Source organism: Vigna umbellata, chromosome 2 (genome assembly GCF_029865625.1).
Source record: "Vigna umbellata cultivar VRB3 chromosome 2, Vumbellata_1.0, whole genome shotgun sequence".
In the NCBI taxonomy this organism is placed as follows: domain Eukaryota; kingdom Viridiplantae; phylum Streptophyta; class Magnoliopsida; order Fabales; family Fabaceae; genus Vigna; species Vigna umbellata.
Window position 1 is genome coordinate 3,496,880 of NC_142166.1, and position 25,319 is coordinate 3,522,198.

At 34.4% G+C, this 25,319-nt stretch overlaps 3 protein-coding genes across 3 annotated transcripts; all 3 read right to left on the reverse strand.

Annotated features, from left to right (window-relative positions):
* Window positions 1-1,630: 1,630 nt before the first annotated feature.
* On the reverse strand, window positions 1,631-8,390 carry LOC124826806 (ABC transporter C family member 4-like). The gene is made up of 11 exons (XM_047299745.2): window positions 6,098-8,390; window positions 5,561-5,881; window positions 5,247-5,333; window positions 4,492-5,112; window positions 4,220-4,384; window positions 3,746-4,040; window positions 3,401-3,615; window positions 3,007-3,312; window positions 2,635-2,698; window positions 2,101-2,340; window positions 1,631-1,946 (listed from the first exon to the last, which is right to left on the reverse strand). The coding sequence occupies exons 1-11, from the start codon at window positions 8,231-8,233 to the stop codon at window positions 1,852-1,854; spliced, it is 4,545 nt and encodes a 1,514-aa protein (XP_047155701.2). The 5' UTR covers window positions 8,234-8,390; the 3' UTR covers window positions 1,631-1,851.
* A 6,194-nt stretch (window positions 8,391-14,584) lies between these two features.
* On the reverse strand, window positions 14,585-17,643 carry LOC148203216 (uncharacterized). The gene is made up of 4 exons (XM_088107926.1): window positions 17,263-17,643; window positions 17,010-17,075; window positions 16,819-16,909; window positions 14,585-14,990 (listed from the first exon to the last, which is right to left on the reverse strand). Exons 1-4 carry the CDS (start codon window positions 17,326-17,328, stop codon window positions 14,902-14,904), a joined length of 312 nt encoding a protein of 103 aa, XP_087964052.1. The 5' UTR covers window positions 17,329-17,643; the 3' UTR covers window positions 14,585-14,901.
* Window positions 17,537-25,240, reverse strand: LOC148203217 (uncharacterized). The gene is made up of 8 exons (XM_088107154.1): window positions 25,013-25,240; window positions 24,759-24,824; window positions 24,568-24,658; window positions 19,688-22,739; window positions 19,302-19,582; window positions 18,865-18,983; window positions 18,450-18,684; window positions 17,537-17,855 (listed from the first exon to the last, which is right to left on the reverse strand). Exons 4-8 carry the CDS (start codon window positions 22,115-22,117, stop codon window positions 17,537-17,539), a joined length of 3,384 nt encoding a protein of 1,127 aa, XP_087963280.1. The 5' UTR covers window positions 22,118-22,739; window positions 24,568-24,658; window positions 24,759-24,824; window positions 25,013-25,240.
* Between the last annotated feature and the right edge of the window lie 79 nt (window positions 25,241-25,319).

A 25,319-nucleotide genomic window follows, 5' to 3' on the forward strand; every position in this document is an offset into this window, starting at 1 on the left:
AAATTTTGAGTATAAATTACACATAAATATTTTTCTTATTACTCATAGCTTGATATTTAAAATTCATCAAATTTTGAGTATAAACTTTAAATTTCATTTTTTTTCTTAACATGTTTTTTTTCAAAGTAAACATTTATAATGCCATTAAAAATCAATTAATAGGTTTATTCATAAGATAATTTTAAAAGCTCATTCATAATTTTTGAATTATAGAATTTGAAAATTAATTTGACATGTTTTAAATAGTGCAATTTATAAGATGTGTCTATATTACCTAATTTGACATTTTTTTTACACTTCCAAAATATATTTTTTAAAATGTACTTCATATGTTTGACAAAATTGCAATAAATGATCAATTTTAGAGTAAAATGTTGAACAAAGTAAATATGTTAAAAGGTATAGATGAAGTTAATATTATGAAATGTGGTCCAACAACAAAAGCACTTATAATATATTTTTGTTTTTTATTAAAAAAATGTAACAAGTGACATAAAATGGTGTTATGATGTATTTGTGAGTGTTTGGTAGGAAAGATAACTTACCCGAATGAGTCTATTGTCATTTATGCTTTATTTTTTTATTATTATATTGACATCAGACACAGGAAAACAAGTTAAATGTATACTTAGATTGTGACAGATGTGACAAATACATGTATTATAAAATTTCCAACACATTATAAATAAAAGAAAAATAATGTGATTGTTTTTTAAATGAAAAATCATTTAATAAGATTGATTTTGACAATAAAGTTATTCTGTAAATATCATAATCACGACCTAAAAAATACATTAGTAGGTCACATATTTATTGGAAGAGTAAAAATTAATGAGAAGTTCATGTTTTTCTGACACGATAAATAATTTAGTAAAATTGGAAAATAATTTATTGACTTTGGTAAAAATGAAAATAATTTACAATATAAACAAATATATAGTATGAGATACGCATATTTTTCTTTGTTATTTTTATTTTTTAATAAATTTTCATGATAATCATGGGTAGTATAAACTTATTTGGAAATATAGTTTTTAATGAAATTATTTAAGCATAACATGTATGTTAATTAAGATATGTCTGATTTTCAATAAATTAATAAATACACTTGTTAGGTATGCTTGACATTCATATCCTCGTCAACATAGCATGCATTAGAGGGTTCAACTTACATAGAGGCATGTCTCTCACATTTCTTGATTAAAATGACTAATTATGTGTTGATAGATTAAATGAATTGATTTAATAACTTATTTAGTTACAAATTTATTTTTCTTTTATTCAAAACATATCAATTTTTTTTAATTCAATTATAAATAAAGTTTAATCCCTATACAATCTAAAATTAGGTTAAACTCTATATACAATAAAGAAAAATAAAATACAATCCAAAATTATATTAAACTCTCGGTATAACTAAAAAATATAAAAGTAAAAAACAAATTACTATATAACATTTATATCATTGTTATCACTTATCTATTTATAATATTAGAGTCTTCCGTAATAGATCGAATTTAATTTTAATTTGTGTCAAAATTTACAATTTTTTTAACCCAACCTTGTTCAAACTCTAGATTGACCATAAGTTTTTACTTCGCCCTGGAAAAAAAGAATGAATACACACATGAAAAGAAAAAATTAATAATAATTGCATTTAAAGTGGATATTTATGACCCAATGGTTAAAAAAAGAATCTTATTGCATACTATCCTAGTCAAATTATTAAACTAGTGAATGGATACAACTTAAAAGACCTCAAAAATATTGATCCACCAGACTCATTTGACTTTGGTGTCATGTGTTCCAAACTGAGTACAACAATATCCTTGTCAGAATCTAAGCCTATATTTATGCAGATCTATTGGAGTACTCCTTAACCAATGCTGCAAAAAGTGAAGGCCTTTCTAGCAAACGTGATGGCTTGTCGTATTCTTTTGAAAGCCCTGTCAAAAATTCAATCACCCAAATCACTGTTACACTATTGCCTAACTGGAGAAAAAATGTGTTGAAATTGTAAGAACATTGGCAATGGTGGAAGAAAGAAACTGCACATTTATGAATTTTGTAGTTGTAGTTAGGCCATGTTGGTATAATTACCTGCATCAATGACTAAAACTTTGTCACAGTCCATGACTGTAGGTATTCTATGAGCAATGCTGATAATTGTACGGTCTGCAAAATCCTCTCTGATGATTTTCTGTATTACAGCATCAGTTTGTGAATCAACAGATGCTGTTGCCTCATCCATGAACAGTATTTTGCTGCGTTTTAGCATGATCCTTCCCAAGCACAGAAGCTGTCTTTGCCCCACACTCCAATTGTCTCCACCATCCACCACTAGCAGATAAAATAAAATACACTATGTATATCAGTTCATACTTTCACCAAGTGCAACATCATAAAGCAATACCAATGTCAGAATTCTTGGGTTTGGAATAAACTTAGATTAATTAGCAAGAGTCTTATGAGTAGTAGTCATTGGAGTGTTATGAGTAGTTAAGGTATTAACAGTTGTAATCTTATGAATAGTAATATATTAACTGTTTTTAGACGTTTTTGTCTGTTTTTTAGTACCAACAGTCAGAAAATACGTTGCTATAAGCTGTATTTTTGATTGTATGAATAACACACCTGAAGCCTCAAGTTTCTCAGGTTTTGCAGCCACCACATCTTTCAGTTGGCAACGTTCTAGGCTCTGCAGAAACAAAATTAAAAAGCTAGTTATCAGTTTTGAGAATCTCAAAGTACAGCTAACTGAAGTTGAACTCATGTTTTCATGCAACTTGTCAACTTTTTCCCCTTTTGTATTGCACAACTACATTTTCAACTAGGACTAGAAGTTAGACACAGTTCATCAGACACTTTTGGTGTTGTTGTAACTGTTGCTATCTAAACAAAACTGAAGCTTCACCTCGGAAACCAACATGTTTTGTTCTTTCAAAAAATGACAGGACTATGCACTCCAACAAACATAGATGCATGTTTCTTCTATGAATTATATACCTTCCAGATTTCTTCTTCTGAATACAGTCCAAGAGGATCAATGTTACTCCGTACTGTTCCTTGAAAGAGAACAGGATCTTGAGGGATAATTCCAAATCGAGATCTCAGATCATGAAGGCCAACAGTACAAATGTTAATCCCATCAACAATTATTTTCCCAGCTGAAGGCTCAATCAACCTAAATAACACTTGAATGAGGGTTGATTTCCCACTCCCTGTTCGACCAACAACACCAATCTTTTCTCCTCCTTGAATGGTGAGAGAGACTCCTTTGAGAATCAGAGGAGTATTTGGCCGATACCGAACCTGTTCACCACCATATAATAACAAAGGTTATGTATGAAGTAGTTACTGAATCACAAGGGTCACTGAATGTGACTACTACGTTATGTACCTGCAAATTGTTTAACTCAATGCAGCCATGGCTGGGCCAATTCTTAGGAGGAGAGCTATTAGCCATTTTCCATGGCGCTTCTGAGGGAAGGTTGGTGAACTGCTTTATTCTCTCGACTGAAACCATTTTGTTCTCGACATTGCAAGTCAATGTTATAGTCAATGACAAAATACTGCTGAGTGCTAAACCATAGGACAAAGACATACCAACATATTCTGCAACAAGAGGAATAATCATTGGTCATGCACGAGATCTCATAAATAAATACTTGTGTACTAAAAAACAAAATCCAATGTTTGATTAGTTCAATTGGTAGGAGATGAAGGATCTAGTAGTGTGGTGTACCTGGCCTCACGATAGCACTTGGGAGAAAGATCATAAAAACAGTGCTAAAGCTAAGGAAAACCACTCCCATGTAGTCCAAGCGAAAACTAAACCATTCATTGGCCCCATTGTTGTGGAAATCCATTCTCAGACTAGCATTGACTTTGTCAATATTTTCTTGGCAAAATGCGTTCTGTTTTCCGAAGCCACGAATGGTCATAACACCAGCAATGGATTCTGAAAAGTGGTGAATCACAGGAGCTTTGGTGATAGAATCAAGGCGAGTCAATTCCCGAGAAGATGCAAGGTAATATTTCTGCAAACCAGAGCAAGCAAGTGTCAAAAGGCACTGAATATTTTGTTTTACTAGTAATCACAACTTCCTAAGAACTCTGCACTATCCATTCACAAATATGAACAAAACTCCATCATACTTTTTGTATCATAACATTGTAGAGGCTAGAATTGAAATAAGAATGAGTAGAGAAATCATACCCGATACCAGTTATTAAAATAGAACAGTGGGATTAAGAGGAAGACCGTTTCCCAAGCATTTTGGCATGTTACAAGGAGGATGCTGATCACTGAGAAGTATGAAACCATTACGAAATTCACTATCATTGGAATTGATACGTCAAGCCAAAGTATATCGGTGGATACCTAAACATTTCACAACACAGTAAGTCCAAGCATGATCCTTTAAAGAATACGCTAGCTTATGCAGTTTACTAGCAAAAATTAACGTGAAATATGGCGTTAAAACTCACACGACTCAAAATTCTGCCAGAGGGAGTGGTGTCAAAGAATGACATTGGTGCATGCAGGATGCTTTGAAGCAGTCCAACGAAGAAGCTTTGAGATGTCTTCAGACCCCAATAAGTAAATAAGATTGATCTTGTCATCACAACAACAGCTACACCAACTGCTATGCAAGCATAGACAGTGATGAATGTAGAAGGAGCAAAGTTAGTGCCTTCTGCAGTTCCAATTGCTAGCCAGTAATCACCCGCCAAGAAGGACAACATCCATGCTATAGACAATGCCAGCATCAGTACAACACCCCACCACCCAAATGCTTCAGTGAAGTAGTGTTTGTACACTTTAAGGTTCACACGACCAGTTTCTCTTTCCTCATCTTCAATGAGCTTAGCAGAGGTGTTAGCTGACTTAGCCTGATTTTGAGGTTGCTTTTCACCTGGTTTTTCCTTTTCTTTTGAAGGGAGTCGAGCCAGTTTCGAAGACTGAATCGAATCATCACCACCTTTATCGCTAGACTCTGCAATCTCCATAGAGGATTCATGAGCAGCCACAAGTGCACCAAAATCCAGGCCTGCATTGAGAAGTTCATCATACTTCCCACTTTGCACGATTCTCCCTTCTTTCATCACCTTGATTATGGTATAAAAAACAAGAATCAGTTGAAAGAATTAGACTATTAGAGGTGAAAATAGTTGAGAGTGGGTGAACAACACCATTAGCAGAAGAACACTTCGGAGTAAGAGAATTGTCTTTATACACGTACCATAATACAGTCAACATTATGCAAGAAGTCAACTTGGTGGGTTACAAGTAAAATGGTCTTGTTTTTTAGAGCCCCCATGATACATTCCTGCAACAAGGTGGAGAAATTAAAAACTTCATTACGGCAATTGTATTGTAAAAGGAAATGTATTTATGATGGAAGCCAAAATATGCCGATCGATTTATTTGTTATACATAGATACTTTGTTCTACCTTTTCTTATTGCATGAAAAACATTACATCAGTAGAAACCATAAACCATAAAACGTTAAAGGAAATGAAGCTAGTGAACAATGTTTGTTGTTCTTTACTTACCTTGAAAATGAATGACCCAGTTTGTGCATCAACAGCACTGAATACATCATCAAGGAGATAGATGTCACAGTCTTGGTATACAGCTCTAGCAAGTTGTATACGTTGCTTCTGGCCACCACTGAGGTTAATACCCCTTTCTCCAATCTCAGTTTGGTCTCCATATTCCATCATTTCAAGATCCTTTTCTAGGCAACACACTCTTATAGCTTCTTCGTACTTCTCTCTGTTCATTGGTAAACCAAACAATACGTTGTCTTGGATGCTTGCATTCTGAATCCATGATGTCTGTGCCACATAGGCTATTGACCCACAAACTCTAACCTAAAAGATTAAAGAAAAAGAAAAGGTAATGATGACAACTTTGAACAGTACAAGTAAATTTTCATTTGCTAGAGCATTCAGAAATCAACAAAACACATTCAAGCACATCTATTCCTACTAGGATATCATATTATAAATATAAGTCAATGCAACGAACACAACATTTATGTAGTAATGAGCATGCACATAATGAGTCAAACCAGAGTAAGTACATACCTTTCCTGATATCTTGATCATTTCCCCTAACAAAGAAGCCAGTAACGAAGACTTGCCTGACCCAACTGTTCCCACAACAGCAGCATGTTCTCCTCTCTTGATCTCCAAGTCTTCAACTTTCAGAGCCACATTTGCATCCGCAGCATCCCAGGAGAATTCTCCGTTTTTTATCTCCACAGCGGTGTCACCATCACATCCATCCAATCTCTCCACTGCACCCTCATCCGTTTCCTTGCTCATCAGGAACTCATCCAACCTCCCAAGAGATATCATCGCTTGGGAAATCAAGATGAGAGCCTGAGGGAAGGTCCTCACAGGCTCTTGCAAAATCTTGATCACTGAAGTGATTGTGAACACTGTGCCACTGTTCAGAGGAACACCCTGAAGAACAGAAGCTCCAAATGTGAGAACACATACGAACAAAGGAGCAGTGCTCAGAATTCCCATGTTAATGGCAAAGTAGTACAAGAACTTTCCAATCCAACCGTGTTCGGCTTCGCGAAACTGCTGAATCTTGTTGCCAAAGTACTCCTCCCACGCTTGGAACTTGATGACACGCATGTTGTTAAGCAACTCATTCGTGGCCTTCATCCTCAGGTCACGGCTCTTCATTATCCTGAACTGGAATGTGTTGCTCTTCTTGGTGCGAATGAGAGTGAAAACAAACACCAAACTGGCTCCAAGCAGCGCTGCGAGAGCTGACACGCCTATACTGTTGTAGATAAGTGCCAAAGCTGCAGTTACTTGCAGTGGCATCAACCATATGGGATGAAACTGCATCATCAAATCTGAGAGCTGTTGTGCATCAACGGCCATGTGGTTCACAATCTGGCCAGTGCCATGAGCCTGCCTTGAAGAACTTGACAGCCTCAAACCCTTCTTGTACACGGAAGTTATGATGCTGGAACGGATTAACATGCCTAGTTTCTGAGAGTTGAAGTTGAATTGGTGCACAGTGAGGACCTCAATTGATTTTGCACAAAACAGGATCAGAATAAGAATAAGTCCTTCAAGGGGGGTGCTGTCTTTCCTTGAGCTGAAGTCAACGAAACTCTGAATAAGCATTGGACCAACGTACATAACCGCAAGTCTTATAACTGCAAGGAAGCCAGTGAAAGCTATGCGCTTCCAAAAGCATCTAAACAAGGTGACACCAACCGGGTGCTTGCTGTTCTCCTCTTCCTTCGGCCAATTGCTTTGGAAAAGCTCTGACATCTTTTCTGCTCGGAAATCCAGAGGAAGAGAAGGCACATCATCGAGCTTGAGGGGTGTTTGGTACCCTTTCTTCAGCAAAGGGTTCATCCAAAGCCACACTGTTTTGGAAAAAATCGAAGAATGAGCATAAGGACTCAAATTTCTCTCATTGGAAAGGCTCTGATATGCTGTCACTTCATCAGAATTTCTAATCACCCGAATCCCCGTTACTCCTTTCATTGCTACAACGAAAAGGAACGCAGAAAATGGGAGATTAACCAAAGAAAACACGTCATCCACTCTCAAACTAAGCTCCAACCTCGCTTCATCCACAACCACAAAGCGAACAACAGCCGAAATGGCAAAAAGGCATGAAACCACCATGTTTGCAATCCAATACATTCTCAGCGATAAAGGGTGCTCCGAAGCTTTGAACTTGTTCTCGTGAACCAATAGGACCACAACCACTATATTGGCCACAGCTTGAAAGAGCCGAAAGAGTGCCTCTATGACTATCCATGAAGAAAGACTGGTTTGAAAGGCCAATACGCCAAGAACAGCATAAGCTGCAACCAAAAGGGTGGTCACCAAGAAGGTCAGTTTGAACCAGAAGGTGACTCTATAGTGAGAGCGTTTCTCCTGCAAAAGGGGTTTAGTAACAGAGGAGGAAGAGGTGTGACGGGAAGTGAATCTATAATAGAGTTTAACAGCTGAAAAGGCTAAGACAATGAGCAAGAAGATAAAATCAACAGCAGATAGAATAATTCGTTGAGGGCACGGTGATAGAAGAAGAAACCTTAACCACTGAACAGTGAGAAAAGCAGTAGGTGAAGATGAATCGATGTCAAGAGTGGAACATGAAGGTGAAGTGACCCAGGAAGGTGGAGAGGAAGAAGACATGTTAAAATGAAGTGGTAACAGCATATGAAACTGTGGTGACATTGTTATAGATATATGAAGGTATAAGAAAAAGTGGTGCAAATATAAGAAGATTTGACTTCAGTTGAACATGGCGGTGAGAAAGATGGTGACTTGGAAAGGAAAGTGTATATGGAAAGTGCTGTGTGAAACGAGGTGCATTTTTTTCCTCGCTTGGTGATTAAAAAAAGGTTCCATGCGAACCACGCATCTACCACAAAGAACAGCGTGGGTTTTGGAGGATCAGGTGAGGTCCACCACCTAGGTTGTTCCGAGTATCTATAACTATATATACATGTAAATTCTCATTATGTTTCTCCATCTACCTAACTCGTGTTCCCCTTGTCTTCCGAATCCATTCATGCCAATCACTGTACAAAGATATTATTCATCCTGTTATAGTTTAATTGATGCATTTTACTACACAAAATATAAAGATAAAATAATCTTAAAAGTATAAACTTTTGTATTTAAAAAAAAAGAAATAAAATTAAATAAAAATAATATCAAATAAATATAAAAAATTTAAATGTGTGGAAAAATCATTTTTCTTAATTCTTAAAATAAAAATTTGATAAATAAATACAAAAATAAAATGTAGTCATAAACCACTTATAAAAGACAATGTTTTAATTTATGTTTATATTCTTAATTGGTTTTATTTTTAGTTTATCTAAAAAAATTATTTTATTTTTTTACGTCTAAATATATACATTCAGGTTAGTTTAAGGAAAATTTTCAACTCATTTTCTATGTTGAAATATATATATTTTATATGTGAAATTAAAAATTATAGTCTCATTTGATAAAAAATAAAATAATATAGTCACTATACATATATTCTAATTCATTTTATGTCAAAGTACAATTTATTTAAAATTTGTTACTTTTGTGTTTAATTTAATGATATTTATTTTAAGGTTGTGTAAAGGATTAAGAGTTTATATATTAGTTAAAAAAAATTCTATACTAATTTTAAAATTGACGTAAAATTATTATAATTTTTTTTAATTTCAGAAGCAGTATAAAAAAATTATATTCCGTTGTGAATATGTAATAAAAAAATCCATTTGAAAAATAAGTAATAATTATAAAGAAAGTTAACATAATGTTACAAAGCAAGATAATTCCGGAGACCAAATTCCTCACTTGATATTGATGTTTGCAGAAGATACAGAATATTCGATATCAATAAAATTCTAATCAAACTTGGAATAAAAAGTTGACTTTATTTTCCTTCTAGAATTAATGAATTTTCATTCTTAAAAATGAGGAGAATAAGGGAAAGAAAAAATAGAAAATAGAAAATCGATTAATTAGAAATAAAAATAAAAAATAAAAAATAAAAAATAAAAATAACCGTCGCTATATCTCAAATTTTGCAATGTGACAAGACAACTCTGATTAATTGAATATGATTATAATTGTTTAGTAAAATTACAAGATAAATGTTGAGAAATAACACCTTTAAATAAATATATCTTAGAGCTTACTATACAATAAAAAAAATCGTAGTGTATACATTATTATAAACTACAGTTTCCAATACAAACGGTAGTTTATTTGTATATATAACATAGTCTACGATTTAGATTGTGTATTAGTATTCAAATAAAGTACGGCTACGGTTTTTAAAAATTTTAGTCTAAAACGATGTATAAACTATAATTTTATACTTAAACATAGATTTTTTTTAATATACTTGTTTTAGTTTCTCTTTAGTTAATTAATTAATTTGGACAGAAAGAGAATTAGATACAAGACTAAAAGTGACCAAAATCAAAAACACTGAACAACTATATGAATAAAATAATATGTATTAAGTAGAAAAATAAATTTAAATTAGGACATGTTAATATATAATAAAACACAATTAAGTAGAAAAATAGTTGTGTAGGGACGTTGATAGTTTAATAGTTAATGTAACTCTTAAAAAATGAATGTTACGAAATGCATTTAATAAAATTCAAATTTATTTAACCACTTTAATTTTATTTTTTTCATTTTTCATAAATATGTAACTAAATATTTCAAGAGAACATGTATTATTAACAACATAATTAGAGTAGAAGTTTACATATTTTATTATATACTAAAAACGTGACTTTTAAAGTACTAAAATATAAAGTAATTTGAAATAAAAAGATTATATATTTAATAGAAACTAACGGGGAATACATAAACTTAACAACAAGAAATTATCTAATAACTGTTTTCGGTTTATTATTTGTTTAGTCTATATCAAACTTATTTTTTATTTAATCATTTTAATATTTATAAATACCATTTTAATCTCTTCTAATTGTTATATATGTTACTTTTAGTCCTTTTATACCCTATGTGCATTGTTTTTTACGTTTTCATCTCTAAAATTGTAGGATTAATTTTTGTTAAAAATATGTGTAAAAAATAATTTTTAAATAAAAAATCTGAAAAGTGAAGTTGTTCCCATAACTTCTCTTGCCTGCAAAATCAGTTTAAAAAATCGTTGCACTATAGCCACGTGACTATATTAAATATTTTTTGTTGCATAATTAATAATTTTTGTTTTACTATTAGACAATGATACTTGTGACAATATTTTTTTTACAACATTTTAACACTGTTTATGTGTCATTCTGTGATTGGTCCAAAATTATTCCACAATCAATAATAATAATCATAAACACCAATATAGATCAATCACGTAAATAATATTAAAATGTTGTCAAAAAAATCTTATCAAAATATCATTATCTTTTACTATTTGCAGTGTTTTGTGTTACTACTTTTTGTGTCACTACTTTTTGTGTCACGTGCCATGCACTTGGTCCTAGATTGCTAGAAACTTTTTGCGCATAAACTTCATTTAGTTTTATTTAAGGATACCTTTCGAAGGATCTTCCTCATAATAATTAAATTCTTATGACGTAATAAACTAATACACTTACATAATACTAGATAATTAAATAATACAAAACCAATCACACTTAACGTATCTATTAATTAAGACTAATAATTTATGCATGAATATTTTTACCGAAAAAATATACTAATATAAGTTCATGCAGATGCTTCTTGTTAACTGATTGAACTTATTTTCTTCTATAAGTATTTATACAATTTATACAAATAAGAGTTCAATTTTTCTTGAGAAGTTTAATAGTCACGAGCTTAGTAAAAATTACAATTAAATAAAACAAATCACTTATGACTTTAAAATGAATATTGAAAATTTATAACTAAATAATGATTTAAATTAAGATAAAAGTATTCTGTGACGCTTAATTGATATTTGTTATTATTTATTACCTTCCGAGAAAGTATTTTAATATTGGTTTATATTCTTAAAAACTAATTAATATTTATAGTAAAATGCTTAAAAATAAATATAGTATAAAATATAAGTTATATATATATATATATATATATATAGATTTGCTAACTTATAACCTTGTACTAAATTTTAGTTGACTTGGTTTCTAAATTTTAGAATTAAAAATATTTAAATAATTTTTTATTTTTTATTTTAAATTAAAAATAAAAATGATTAAAAATATGTTTTTTTATGAATAAGAATTTTTTTTTCAACAAAACCTTGATACACTTTAAAAAATTATATAAGTTATTAACAAATATATATATATATATATATATATATATATATATATATATATATATATAAATGGAATCATGACTACGCGAATGTTAATCATTATAATATACTAATTTTAAAAATAAATTACATTTAACTTAATTTATAAAATAAAATTTACATTTATTTATACTATAACTTTTTTTTCTCTCTTCCATTCATTACTATTTGTTAGAGACTAAAACATTTTAAACGTTTCAGGTAAATATTTTTTTATAGTTAAATAGTGAATTGATAACTAATAATACGATAAATATAGTTAACTTATATAAAAATATATGTCAATATTATTTTATAAAATTAAATAAATCATGTTTTATTTATATCTATAAAGATTCATTGTTTTATTATAAATTTTGATATTTTAATTATGTTAAGATTTTAAAATTCATTAATAATTTGTCATCATATAAAAAATTAATAAAAAATCTTATTAAACTCATAATAAAAAATATATTTTATGAAACATAAATAAATTATACTATTATAAAAATTAATGAAAAAAAAAAGCAAACATGAGAATAAATTTTGTTAGAATCTCTTTTACATGTAAAGGAGTTTTATTTTTATTTATAATTGTAACGAAATCTAACAAAAAGAAAGGCTTAAATGTTTTTAATAGGACAAATATTTTGATTTATATGATATAAAATAATGTTATCTTTAATCATTATAAAATTATCGAGACATCTATAAATATTTGTGAATGATCTAACAACTATAAGATATGGTACCATTATCCAACAAGATTTAATATAACAAAATCTAATATCATATAAAAAAAATGATTTAAATTTAACTTATTTTGAGATACTAATTTAAAAGATGAAAATTATAATATGAACTCATTCTATAAATTGGAAACGTATAGGAAACCACAAACAAAAATGGCATAATTGATTACATAATAAAGTTCATTGTCTTTTTTGGATTTTTGGTTTTTGCCAGCAAATAGAACTCTTCACACTCAGAATTAAAGTGAGAGTTACGAAAAGTTTGACTTGGTTTCACATATCACAAAGGACAGCAATAATTCTACCGACATCTTATCTTTTTTAATATTTCAAAAGACTCAAAGACAACAGTAATCGTACCAACAATAATTTAAATATTTATTCAGTATCTTTAATAACTTGTAGGATAAAAAATAGGAAATGAAAATGAAAAAAAAATAAGTGAAAATAACTATAATGTAAGATAAATTTATTATTATCATCATCATCATCGTTTATTTTTATTTTACTTATACATTAATCATTTTAGATAATTTACTATTGTTATAAATAAAACATTAATATTAATAACTATGACATCATAAATATATAAAACAGATAAGATATATATATATATATATATATATATATATATATATATATATATATATATATATATATATATACACAGTGATATTTAACAAACAAAAAGGAGTGGTGTTATGTTTATCATAAGGAGGCGTGTGAAAGAGAAGAAACAGTGTGAACATGTGTGTTTGTCTTATTTCCTTCTTTATATTGAAGATGTTGCGTACACTCGTTACACCAAACAAATAAGAAAGGAAAATCATTCACACCAAACTCGTTTATTAATAATAAATTTAATATCTAGAAATAAAACATGATTCCAAACTTTCTTAAAATACTTAATACCCTATTTTGTCCCCCGTTTTGCTCGACAATGTCAAATTAGTCCATCTTTTAAAACGTGCGTCAATTACGTCCCTACTTAATAAAATTTATATTAATGAAATTTCTTCCGTTAAATCCGTACAAACGGCGTTAATAGAAGAGAGAGAAAAATAATTAACGCCGTTTGTACGGATTTAACGGAAGCGATTTCATTGATATAAATTTTATTAAGTAGGGACGTAATTGACGCACGTTTTAAATGATGGACTAATTGGACATTGTCGAACGAAACTGGGGACAAAATAGGGTATTAAGCCTTCTTAAAAATACAAAATTATTTTTGTTAGCTTTTTCGTTAAAATAGCTAATAATTTGTTTTCACGCACAAATCTCCTCGCTTAATAACATTAAAATTAGTTCCTAAATAAAACAAATTCATTGATTCGGCACTTAAAGTTGTTTTCCTCTCCTATATTTATGAATCACTAGTGAAAATTATCAATGTTATTATCCTAATGTTATTTGTTTTTGTCATAATTAAGAGTAATTTGAGAATTATAATTTTTATTTTATGAAATTAAGAGCATTAAATGAATTTAACTAATACTAACATTCTTAATCATAAGGTATAAATTAAGAAAGTTATAAGTTATTAACTTTCAAAAAATAGTTTTTGTACAGATGATATAGTATTTAAAAGTAACATAAAATAATAAATATTAGAATTGTATTTAACGTGTAAATTATTTCTCTAACATATATTTGTTATCATCTTAGTCTATAATAAGAAAAATTTCTATTTTTATTCATATACTTAGAGTATTGTTTTTCAGTAATGTCACACGATTGACATATTAAAGTTAATAAAATAATATTTAAACATTCTAAATGGGATCTTATTAAATGATTGTATTTAAATGAGGTTAATATCCTATAAGCATAACTCCCCTAATACTAATAGAAAAATATAATATTTAAATAAAATTTTAGACTAAATTATTACTTTAGATTGTTCAACAAAATTATTTATTTAATTTAAGTTTGTAAAATAAAAAAAATTTGTAACATCCCAAAATACAGTAATCACTATAATTCAGAATTAATTACAATTAACAGTAATCATAAACAGTCTTTGCATTAAAACAGAAATAAAAGCCTACTGGCTAATATTTACAGTAGCTGCTCCAAAATAAAACAGCAATTTACAGTACAACTTAAAATGTTCAGAATTCATCTAATTTACTAAAACCAGTACTGATTTACATGTCTGCATAATTATATACAGTATACCAAAATACAGTACAGCACTTTACAGTGTTCATAAACTAATCAAAATATAAAACAGTTCTGGATAAAACGCGTCTGCAGTACTGTACACAGAACTGTTAAAATACAGTACAGAAAATAACTAACAGCTACTATGGATCTAATCTCTACTGCTCCGATTTAACTTCCACTTCTACCAAGTTGGCATCCTCCAAATTTTCTTCTTCCAGCATTGTTTCAAGGGATGCACCACCATCTGCTCACATCCACAACGGATGATCATTGCATTTGACAAGACGGAAGTACATGGACAATAGACAACACAATGGAAAACGCAAGGGTAAGCTTATAATATTTAATTTATACAATTAACACATACGTTCACATATCAATTCAAACGTGCAGCACATAAATTATCAATTCGCAATCATAAAATAAATATAAAAGACAGACTGTCCGGACTGTATGAACCATGTAGTTACAAGCGTCCTTGCACCCGAGTGATGTAGTAACTGGATAACATTAAACAGCTGCCACTCGAGGTTAGTCCCTCGCCCATATCTAAGCGATGAACGAAGAACCTCCTGCCATTCCCACGCATGACTACCCCCTTCTACGTGAAGATGAGTATCACGGAATATCAGGACGGACAGCGAGTCCTAACTTATCCAGGTTCATACTTTACCATTCAATATTTCACATTCAACACATCAGAGACGTTCCTCCTTGAAACGCTCTTTAATATCCACTTCCAATAATTTCTTCAAAATATATCATTCGTTCATAATAACCAGTTCTCTTTATTCCCTTTCTCATTCTGTGTTTCATTCCCTTAACATTTTACAACATTCATTCTTTGATCAAATAAAACGAAAGTATTACAGTACTTTTGACCACGCGTTTCTGAATAAAAGAAACGAACCGTGTACTCACTTAATACGTTTCAATACTTAATAATTTGAAAATACTGATCTTTTAAAGAGGTGGATGATACTTAGAAAGATTTTGAGTGTACAGAGTTCAGGTAGAATCCAAAGGATAAAACCAGTAAGAAAATGTTTAGATAAACAACCAATATAATTGAATTTCAGAAAAACAGCACTGCCAGTCAAAGAACGAACGTTCAGAATTTCAATTTGGACGAACATCAATTACGTTCGCTCAGAACTCAATAATAAGGACGAGCGTTCAGTTAGAAACCGAACCCTGCTGTGGACGAACGCTAGGTCAATGACCAAGCACGAATCAGCACTAACGCTGGTTATAACCCAAGCGCTTTATAGGACGAGCGTTTCGGTATAGGACCGAACGCCAACTTTGGACGAACGTTCAGTATAAGGACGAACGCTCTCTAGAACTAACGTTCGACATAAGGTCGAACAACAATAAGGACGAACGCTCGACATGAGGCCGAACGTCATTGAGGACGAACGCTCGACTTAAGACCGAACGTCACTTATTTATAAAGTTTTAAATATTGATCTATACTGAGCAGAACGAACGCTCATTCACTCAATTGGGGGACGCTCGTTCTCGAGCAGAATTCATTCCAAATGAATGAATTCCAATCTAAGTCATGTTAACCAAAAACCGAACGGTCTAAGACCGTACAGTGACGAACGACCTTTTAGCAACAGAGAATGATCAGAAACTTTAGATTTTTCACACTTAGCAGAATTTTTCCAGATTTCCATTTTCCAACTTTATACTTCCATTTCAGGTTTAATTCCCTTCAAACATCATCATCATGCAGATTTCAACATTTAAAATCATTCCAACCACACAATAGCCATTCTCCATTCATCCATAATCAACTCAACATGCATTTAAATCAAATTCAACATCAAATATAATTCATACAAGCCGTATCAGTTCATGACAGATTCATCCAAACCAGAATGCATATCAGATATCAGTGATCATTTCTAACAACTCAACTTCATATTTTTCACACATGCAAAACAAACCAGAAATCATATTCCATATCAGTAAACGTTTCTAAATACTCAAACATCATGCTTTCCATATATGCATCTCAGATCATAAATCAAACAGTATAAATTAAACATATAAACTTCCCTTACCCGGATTGAAATTCAAACTTGTCCTAGGTGTAGAAATGGCTTTGTCCAACACTTTTTTTTTCTTATGATCTTGACTCTTCCGAACTAGAATCTAACCAAATTTTACAGAACACTCAGTATACCAGTTTGCATGCAACTAAAAATCCTATTTTCCAGGAACCTAAAGGATGAACTACCGCGAAGAGACTTACCAGGTTGGATTTAATTTCTGTTCGGTCCAAAATGAAGATCAAGGCTGGACGAACTCTCCTATGGTGCTGAAATCGTGATTGGAGAAGAGATATAAGTTTTTACAGTAAAAAGGAAGTTCACTGTTTCAAGAGAGAAGTTGGAGAATATGAAAGGGTGAGTTTCAGAGGTTGAAGATGAGTTCGTGTAAGTGAAAGTGTTTTTTCGAAAAGTCTGATTTTGTTAAACTAACGTTAAAATTTGAGAACTACTCACATGTAGCCACATGCACACCAACTCTGATTTCAGAAACTTCCAACATGACAAGTGGCATGCTTGCATGCAGACTTTAGTGCGTTTTAATGAAATCAGAGAATGATGGGCGTGGTGTTTTGTGCACGTCAGAGGGAATGGGATCAGTCTAGGGAGTGGTTTTAAATGGCTGGGAATGAGGTGGCAAGCATTAAGGGTGAGATATCAGGATTAACTTAAGCTAATTATTAAGGGTCTCACATTCTCCCTAACTACAAAAATTTTCGTCCTCGAAAATTTAGAACTTACCCGTGAATAGGCGTGGATATAAATTCCTCATTGCACTCTCCACTTCCCACGTTGAATCTCCAGTCTTTTCGTCCCATACAATCTTTACCAAACGGATGTCTTTTCCTTTATGCAGCTTAGTACGTTCATCTTCAATGCGAACTGGTTGCAGTTCCAACGTTCTATCTGGACGCAGTTGAATGTTTTCCAGTTCCAATACATGAGAAGGATTAGATATGTATCTCCTAAGCTGAGACACATGGAAGACTGGATGCAGATTTGATAATTGAGGAGGCAACGCAAGTTCATAGGCTACTGGTCCAATCTTCCTTAAAATTTGATACGGCCCTATGAACTTAGGAGACAGCTTCTTTGGACGAACAACTCTTCCCACTCCAGTGATTGGATTCAGTCTTAGAAACACATGATCACCTGTAGCGAATTCCAGTGGTCTTCTCCTCCTATCAGCATAGGATTTCTGCCTGCTCAAAGACGTTTTCAACCTGTCTTGAATCAACTTAACCTTATCGGTTGTTTGCTGGATGAGCTCAGGTCCAGTTAGCACGTTCTCTCCCTCTTGAAACCAGCAAAGTGGTGTTCGGCATTTCCTCCCATAGAGAGCTTCAAACGGCGCCATCCCAATGCTAGCTTGAAAGCTGTTGTTATATGTGAATTCCACAAGAGGCAGCACCTCATCCCATGCGCCTAAGTGATCTAGGACGCACGTCCTCAGTAGGTCTTCTAGCGTCTGGATTGTACGTTCAGATTGGCCATCCGTTTGAGGATGATATGCTGAACTCATCTGCAGCTTGCTCCCCAACTCGGCTTGTAATGATTGCCAAAAACGAGATGTGAATCTCGTGTCTCGGTCAGAAACTATGCTTGAAGGCACTCCATGTAGACGAACAATCTCATTAATATACAACTTGGCCAAATTGGTCATGGACATCTTCAGATTCACTGCCAAGAAGTGTGCGCTCTTTGTCAACCTATCCACAATCACCCAAATTGAGTCATGGTTCCTAACTGTCCGTGGTAGATGGGTCACAAAATCCATGGAAATGCTGTCCCACTTCCATTCAGGAATTTCCAGTGGTTGAAGCAGACCTCCTGGACGTTGGTGTTCAGCCTTGGCACGTTGGCAAGTCAAGCAAGATGCTACAAATCGTGCAACATCACTCTTCATTCCAGGCCACCAGAACGAACGCCTAAGATCTTGGTACATCTTAGTCATACCGGGATGTATGCTAAGACGGCTATGATGTGCTTCCTCCAGTATAATCCGCTTCAGCTCTCCATCATTGGGAATGCACGTTCTACCAAGGTAACGTAACATACCATCCGTTCCAGCATTAAATTCTTTAGCCTTGTCTGTACCAAGTGCATCAAAGATTTTCACCAAGTCTTCATCTTCACGTTGCTTCGTCCATATACGATCAAACACATTGCTTGATATCCTAAGGTTGCAGCACTTGATGCTGTTCGGTTCTAACTCATACTGCAACCTTAGATCTCTGAAACTCTCCACTAAGTGCAGCTCCTTCACCATCATTAACGAGACATGCACTGCCTTCCTGCTTAATGCGTCTGCCACTACGTTTGCTTTACCAGGATGATAAAGCAACTCAAAATCATAATCTTTTAGGAATTCCAGCCAACGCCTCTGCCTCATGTTCAACTCCTTCTGGTCAAATAAATATTTGAGGCTCTTGTGATCACTGAAGACTTGGAAAGTGGATCCGTATAGATAATGCCTCCAAATCTTCAATGCAAACACAACTGCTGCCAGCTCCAAATCATGCGTTGGATAATTCTTCTCATGTATCTTCAATTGCCGAGAAGCATACGCCACTGCCTTCTTCTCTTGCATGAGAACGCACCCCAAACCTTGGTGAGATGCATCACAGTAAACTTCAAACGGTTTGGCAGTGTCCGGAATCACTAAAACTGGAGCGCTTGTCAACTTATTCTTCAGCTCTTGGAAGCGTTCTTCACACAAATCCGTCCAAGCAAAAGGGTGATCTTTCCTTGTAAGCTGCGTCAACGGTGCTACTATCTTGGAAAACCCTTCAATGAAACGCCTATAGTAGCCCGCAAGACCAACAAAACTCCTCACTTCCGTGATTGAACGAGGACTTTTCCATTCCAACACTGCACGCACCTTAGCTGGATCCACTGAAATACCTCCAGCCGAGACCACATGTCCCAAAAACTGCACCTCCTTCATCCAGAATTCACACTTGGACAGTTTGGCATACAATTCCTTCTCACGTAACACTCCAAGTACCAGTCTAAGATGTTTCTCATGCTCCTCTTCGGTCTTGGAATAGATGAGAATATCATCTATGAATACAACTACGAACTCGTCCAAATAGGGCCTGAAGATGCGATTCATGTACTCCATAAACACGGCTGGAGCGTTCGTCACTCCAAATGGCATCACCACATATTCATAATGTCCATACCGTGACCTGAACGCTATCTTATGGATGTCTTCATCTTTAACTCTGATTTGATGATAACCGGATCTCAAATCAATCTTTGAGAACACTGCAGCTCCATGCAGTTGATCTAGCAAATCATCTATCCTTGGTAAAGGGTATTTATTCTTGATGGTCAGCTTGTTTAATTGCCTGTAATCTATGCACAACCGAGAGCTGCCATCCTTCTTCTTCACTAAGAGTACAGGCGCTCCCCATGGTGACACACTCGGTCTAATGAATTGTTTCTCCATAAGCTCCTCAATCTGCTTCTTGAGTTCAACCAATTCCGCAGGTGCCATCCGGTATGGCTGAACGGATATAGGGGCTGCCGTTGTCACCAAATCAATGGTGAATTCAACTTCTCTAACAGGAGGCAACCCTGGTATCTCATCTGGAAAAACGTCCATAAATTCCTCCACAACTGACGTTCTCTCTCGACTGCCAATAGCGGACGTTCGTTCATGTCTCAAATCTCCAAGCTCTTGGTCTTCATGCGTCATGATGAGAAAACAGCTTGCACCTTCCATTATATCTTCCTTCAACTGGCCAAGCGTTACTGTTAACTCTTCTTCTTCATCATTAGGAAACACCAATTCCTTGTTACCACAATCTATAAGAATGTGATTGGTGGTCAACCAATCCATCCCTAGAATCACCTCCAACCCTTGGAGAGGTAAGCAAATTAAATTCACCTTGTAACTACGTCCCTCAACCACAATAGGACATCTAATGCATACAGTAGACGTCCTAATCTCTCCAGCTGCCGGGGTAGAAACCACCAGGTCGAACTGCATATTCCTCTCCACTAATCCCAATTTCTCAACACACGCCTTCGAGATGAAGGAGTGAGTCGCCCCCGAATCAAACAACACATGACAGGATACTCCACACAGCAAGCATTCACTGGTTATAAGGTTACCTGAGTTAGCTGCTTCCGCCCCAGTTATTGCATACACACGACCCGCTGCTTGTGCTCTACCACCTCTCGGTTGATTCCTTCCAGCAACAGGTGGTCTCGTCACTGCCCGTCCACTCATATTACACTCGTTATTTGAGTGTCCGTTCCTTCCACAAAGACTGCAGTACTTTCCTCCAGCTAGTTGAGGGCATGCATTTCTATAGTGTGGTCCTCCACACCGGTAACAAATAACGTTCCCTTGTACAGGCTGTCCAACAGGAACGATCGCTTGTGATCCGCTTGTATTAGCTGGTTGGTTTGGACGAGCGTAAGGTAATCTTCTTTGAACAGAACCTCCTCTGGACACTATTGGTCCCCTACTCACTTGTTGCTGTTTCTTATGTCGTTCAGCCTCTGCCATGTTCTTCTCCAACACCTTAGCCCTCTCAACCATGGCAGGAAATGTCCTTATGCACAAGCTTGAAATCATGACTTTCAAGTCACTCCTTAGGCCGTTCTCAAACTTCCTACACTGCCACTCCTCGTTGGTGGCCATCGTATAAAACCGAACAAGGTGCTTGAACTTGTTGGTATATTCTGAAACTGTCATCCCACCTTGAACCAGTTGTAAAAACTCCACTTCCTTCGCAAACCGTACGCTGTCAGGGAAATACTCCTCGTAAAACTTACTACGAAATACTTCCCAAGTGACAGGACGTTGAGCTTCTACCAGAATAGCTCTTGTGCTCGCCCACCAATGGCTTGCTTCCCCAGTCAACAAATATTCTGTGTAAGACAACCTGTTCTCGTCCGGACACCTCTTTGCGTTGAAGATTCTCTCCATGTCCCCTAACCATTGGTCTGCCTCATCAGGGAGGCCCTTTCCATTGAATTTAGATGGATGGTGTTGGAGAAAACTCTCCAAACTCCATTCGGCATTTGGTTGGGCAGCGTTTGAAGAAGATGCTCCAGGCGCACCTCTAGTTGCAGCCAGTATCTCCATCAATTGTCTTTGCGTGTTTTCAGAATTAACACGCGAAGCCTCCAAACCTTGCATAGCAGCTTGGTTTTGCTGCATCAAGGTAGCATTCTGCTCCAGTAACGTGGTATTCTGTTGATGCAGTCTTTCCACCACGGTTTCCAACAATCTAGTGTTGCTGGACGTCTCGGACTCATTCGGTTGAGGAGGAGGAGGCAATCTAGGTGCCATTTGTTCTCTGGATACAGAGAAAACAAACTAACGTTAGTTATGTTCAAGAGTTAAAATAAAGTAACTCATTAAACATACAATAAGCACACAGCAAAACACAGTGCACTCATAACCCTACAGTGTCCTTTAACAAGAACAAAACTGCTCTGATACCAATAAATGTAACATCCCAAAATACAGTAATCACTATAATTCAGAATTAATTACAATTAACAGTAATCATAAACAGTCTTTGCATTAAAACAGAAATAAAAGCCTACTGGCTAATATTTACAGTAGCTGCTCCAAAATAAAACAGCAATTTACAGTACAACTTAAAATGTTCAGAATTCATCTAATTTACTAAAACCAGTACTGATTTACATGTCTGCATAATTATATACAGTATACCAAAATACAGTACAGCACTTTACAGTGTTCATAAACTAATCAAAATATAAAACAGTTCTGGATAAAACGCGTCTGCAGTACTGTACACAGAACTGTTAAAATACAGTACAGAAAATAACTAACAGCTACTATGGATCTAATCTCTACTGCTCCGATTTAACTTCCACTTCTACCAAGTTGGCATCCTCCAAATTTTCTTCTTCCAGCATTGTTTCAAGGGATGCACCACCATCTGCTCACATCCACAACGGATGATCATTGCATTTGACAAGACGGAAGTACATGGACAATAGACAACACAATGGAAAACGCAAGGGTAAGCTTATAATATTTAATTTATACAATTAACACATACGTTCACATATCAATTCAAACGTGCAGCACATAAATTATCAATTCGCAATCATAAAATAAATATAAAAGACAGACTGTCCGGACTGTATGAACCATGTAGTTACAAGCGTCCTTGCACCCGAGTGATGTAGTAACTGGATAACATTAAACAGCTGCCACTCGAGGTTAGTCCCTCGCCCATATCTAAGCGATGAACGAAGAACCTCCTGCCATTCCCACGCATGACTACCCCCTTCTACGTGAAGATGAGTATCACGGAATATCAGGACGGACAGCGAGTCCTAACTTATCCAGGTTCATACTTTACCATTCAATATTTCACATTCAACACATCAGAGACGTTCCTCCTTGAAACGCTCTTTAATATCCACTTCCAATAATTTCTTCAAAATATATCATTCGTTCATAATAACCAGTTCTCTTTATTCCCTTTCTCATTCTGTGTTTCATTCCCTTAACATTTTACAACATTCATTCTTTGATCAAATAAAACGAAAGTATTACAGTACTTTTGACCACGCGTTTCTGAATAAAAGAAACGAACCGTGTACTCACTTAATACGTTTCAATACTTAATAATTTGAAAATACTGATCTTTTAAAGAGGTGGATGATACTTAGAAAGATTTTGAGTGTACAGAGTTCAGGTAGAATCCAAAGGATAAAACCAGTAAGAAAATGTTTAGATAAACAACCAATATAATTGAATTTCAGAAAAACAGCACTGCCAGTCAAAGAACGAACGTTCAGAATTTCAATTTGGACGAACATCAATTACGTTCGCTCAGAACTCAATAATAAGGACGAGCGTTCAGTTAGAAACCGAACCCTGCTGTGGACGAACGCTAGGTCAATGACCAAGCACGAATCAGCACTAACGCTGGTTATAACCCAAGCGCTTTATAGGACGAGCGTTTCGGTATAGGACCGAACGCCAACTTTGGACGAACGTTCAGTATAAGGACGAACGCTCTCTAGAACTAACGTTCGACATAAGGTCGAACAACAATAAGGACGAACGCTCGACATGAGGCCGAACGTCATTGAGGACGAACGCTCGACTTAAGACCGAACGTCACTTATTTATAAAGTTTTAAATATTGATCTATACTGAGCAGAACGAACGCTCATTCACTCAATTGGGGGACGCTCGTTCTCGAGCAGAATTCATTCCAAATGAATGAATTCCAATCTAAGTCATGTTAACCAAAAACCGAACGGTCTAAGACCGTACAGTGACGAACGACCTTTTAGCAACAGAGAATGATCAGAAACTTTAGATTTTTCACACTTAGCAGAATTTTTCCAGATTTCCATTTTCCAACTTTATACTTCCATTTCAGGTTTAATTCCCTTCAAACATCATCATCATGCAGATTTCAACATTTAAAATCATTCCAACCACACAATAGCCATTCTCCATTCATCCATAATCAACTCAACATGCATTTAAATCAAATTCAACATCAAATATAATTCATACAAGCCGTATCAGTTCATGACAGATTCATCCAAACCAGAATGCATATCAGATATCAGTGATCATTTCTAACAACTCAACTTCATATTTTTCACACATGCAAAACAAACCAGAAATCATATTCCATATCAGTAAACGTTTCTAAATACTCAAACATCATGCTTTCCATATATGCATCTCAGATCATAAATCAAACAGTATAAATTAAACATATAAACTTCCCTTACCCGGATTGAAATTCAAACTTGTCCTAGGTGTAGAAATGGCTTTGTCCAACACTTTTTTTTTCTTATGATCTTGACTCTTCCGAACTAGAATCTAACCAAATTTTACAGAACACTCAGTATACCAGTTTGCATGCAACTAAAAATCCTATTTTCCAGGAACCTAAAGGATGAACTACCGCGAAGAGACTTACCAGGTTGGATTTAATTTCTGTTCGGTCCAAAATGAAGATCAAGGCTGGACGAACTCTCCTATGGTGCTGAAATCGTGATTGGAGAAGAGATATAAGTTTTTACAGTAAAAAGGAAGTTCACTGTTTCAAGAGAGAAGTTGGAGAATATGAAAGGGTGAGTTTCAGAGGTTGAAGATGAGTTCGTGTAAGTGAAAGTGTTTTTTTCGAAAAGTCTGATTTTGTTAAACTAACGTTAAAATTTGAGAACTACTCACATGTAGCCACATGCACACCAACTCTGATTTCAGAAACTTCCAACATGACAAGTGGCATGCTTGCATGCAGACTTTAGTGCGTTTTAATGAAATCAGAGAATGATGGGCGTGGTGTTTTGTGCACGTCAGAGGGAATGGGATCAGTCTAGGGAGTGGTTTTAAATGGCTGGGAATGAGGTGGCAAGCATTAAGGGTGAGATATCAGGATTAACTTAAGCTAATTATTAAGGGTCTCACAAAATTAAACTCGGTTTTAATTATTCAACTAGTTTTTTTTTTCTCCTTTTCACTCGTCAAGTTAAGCAAA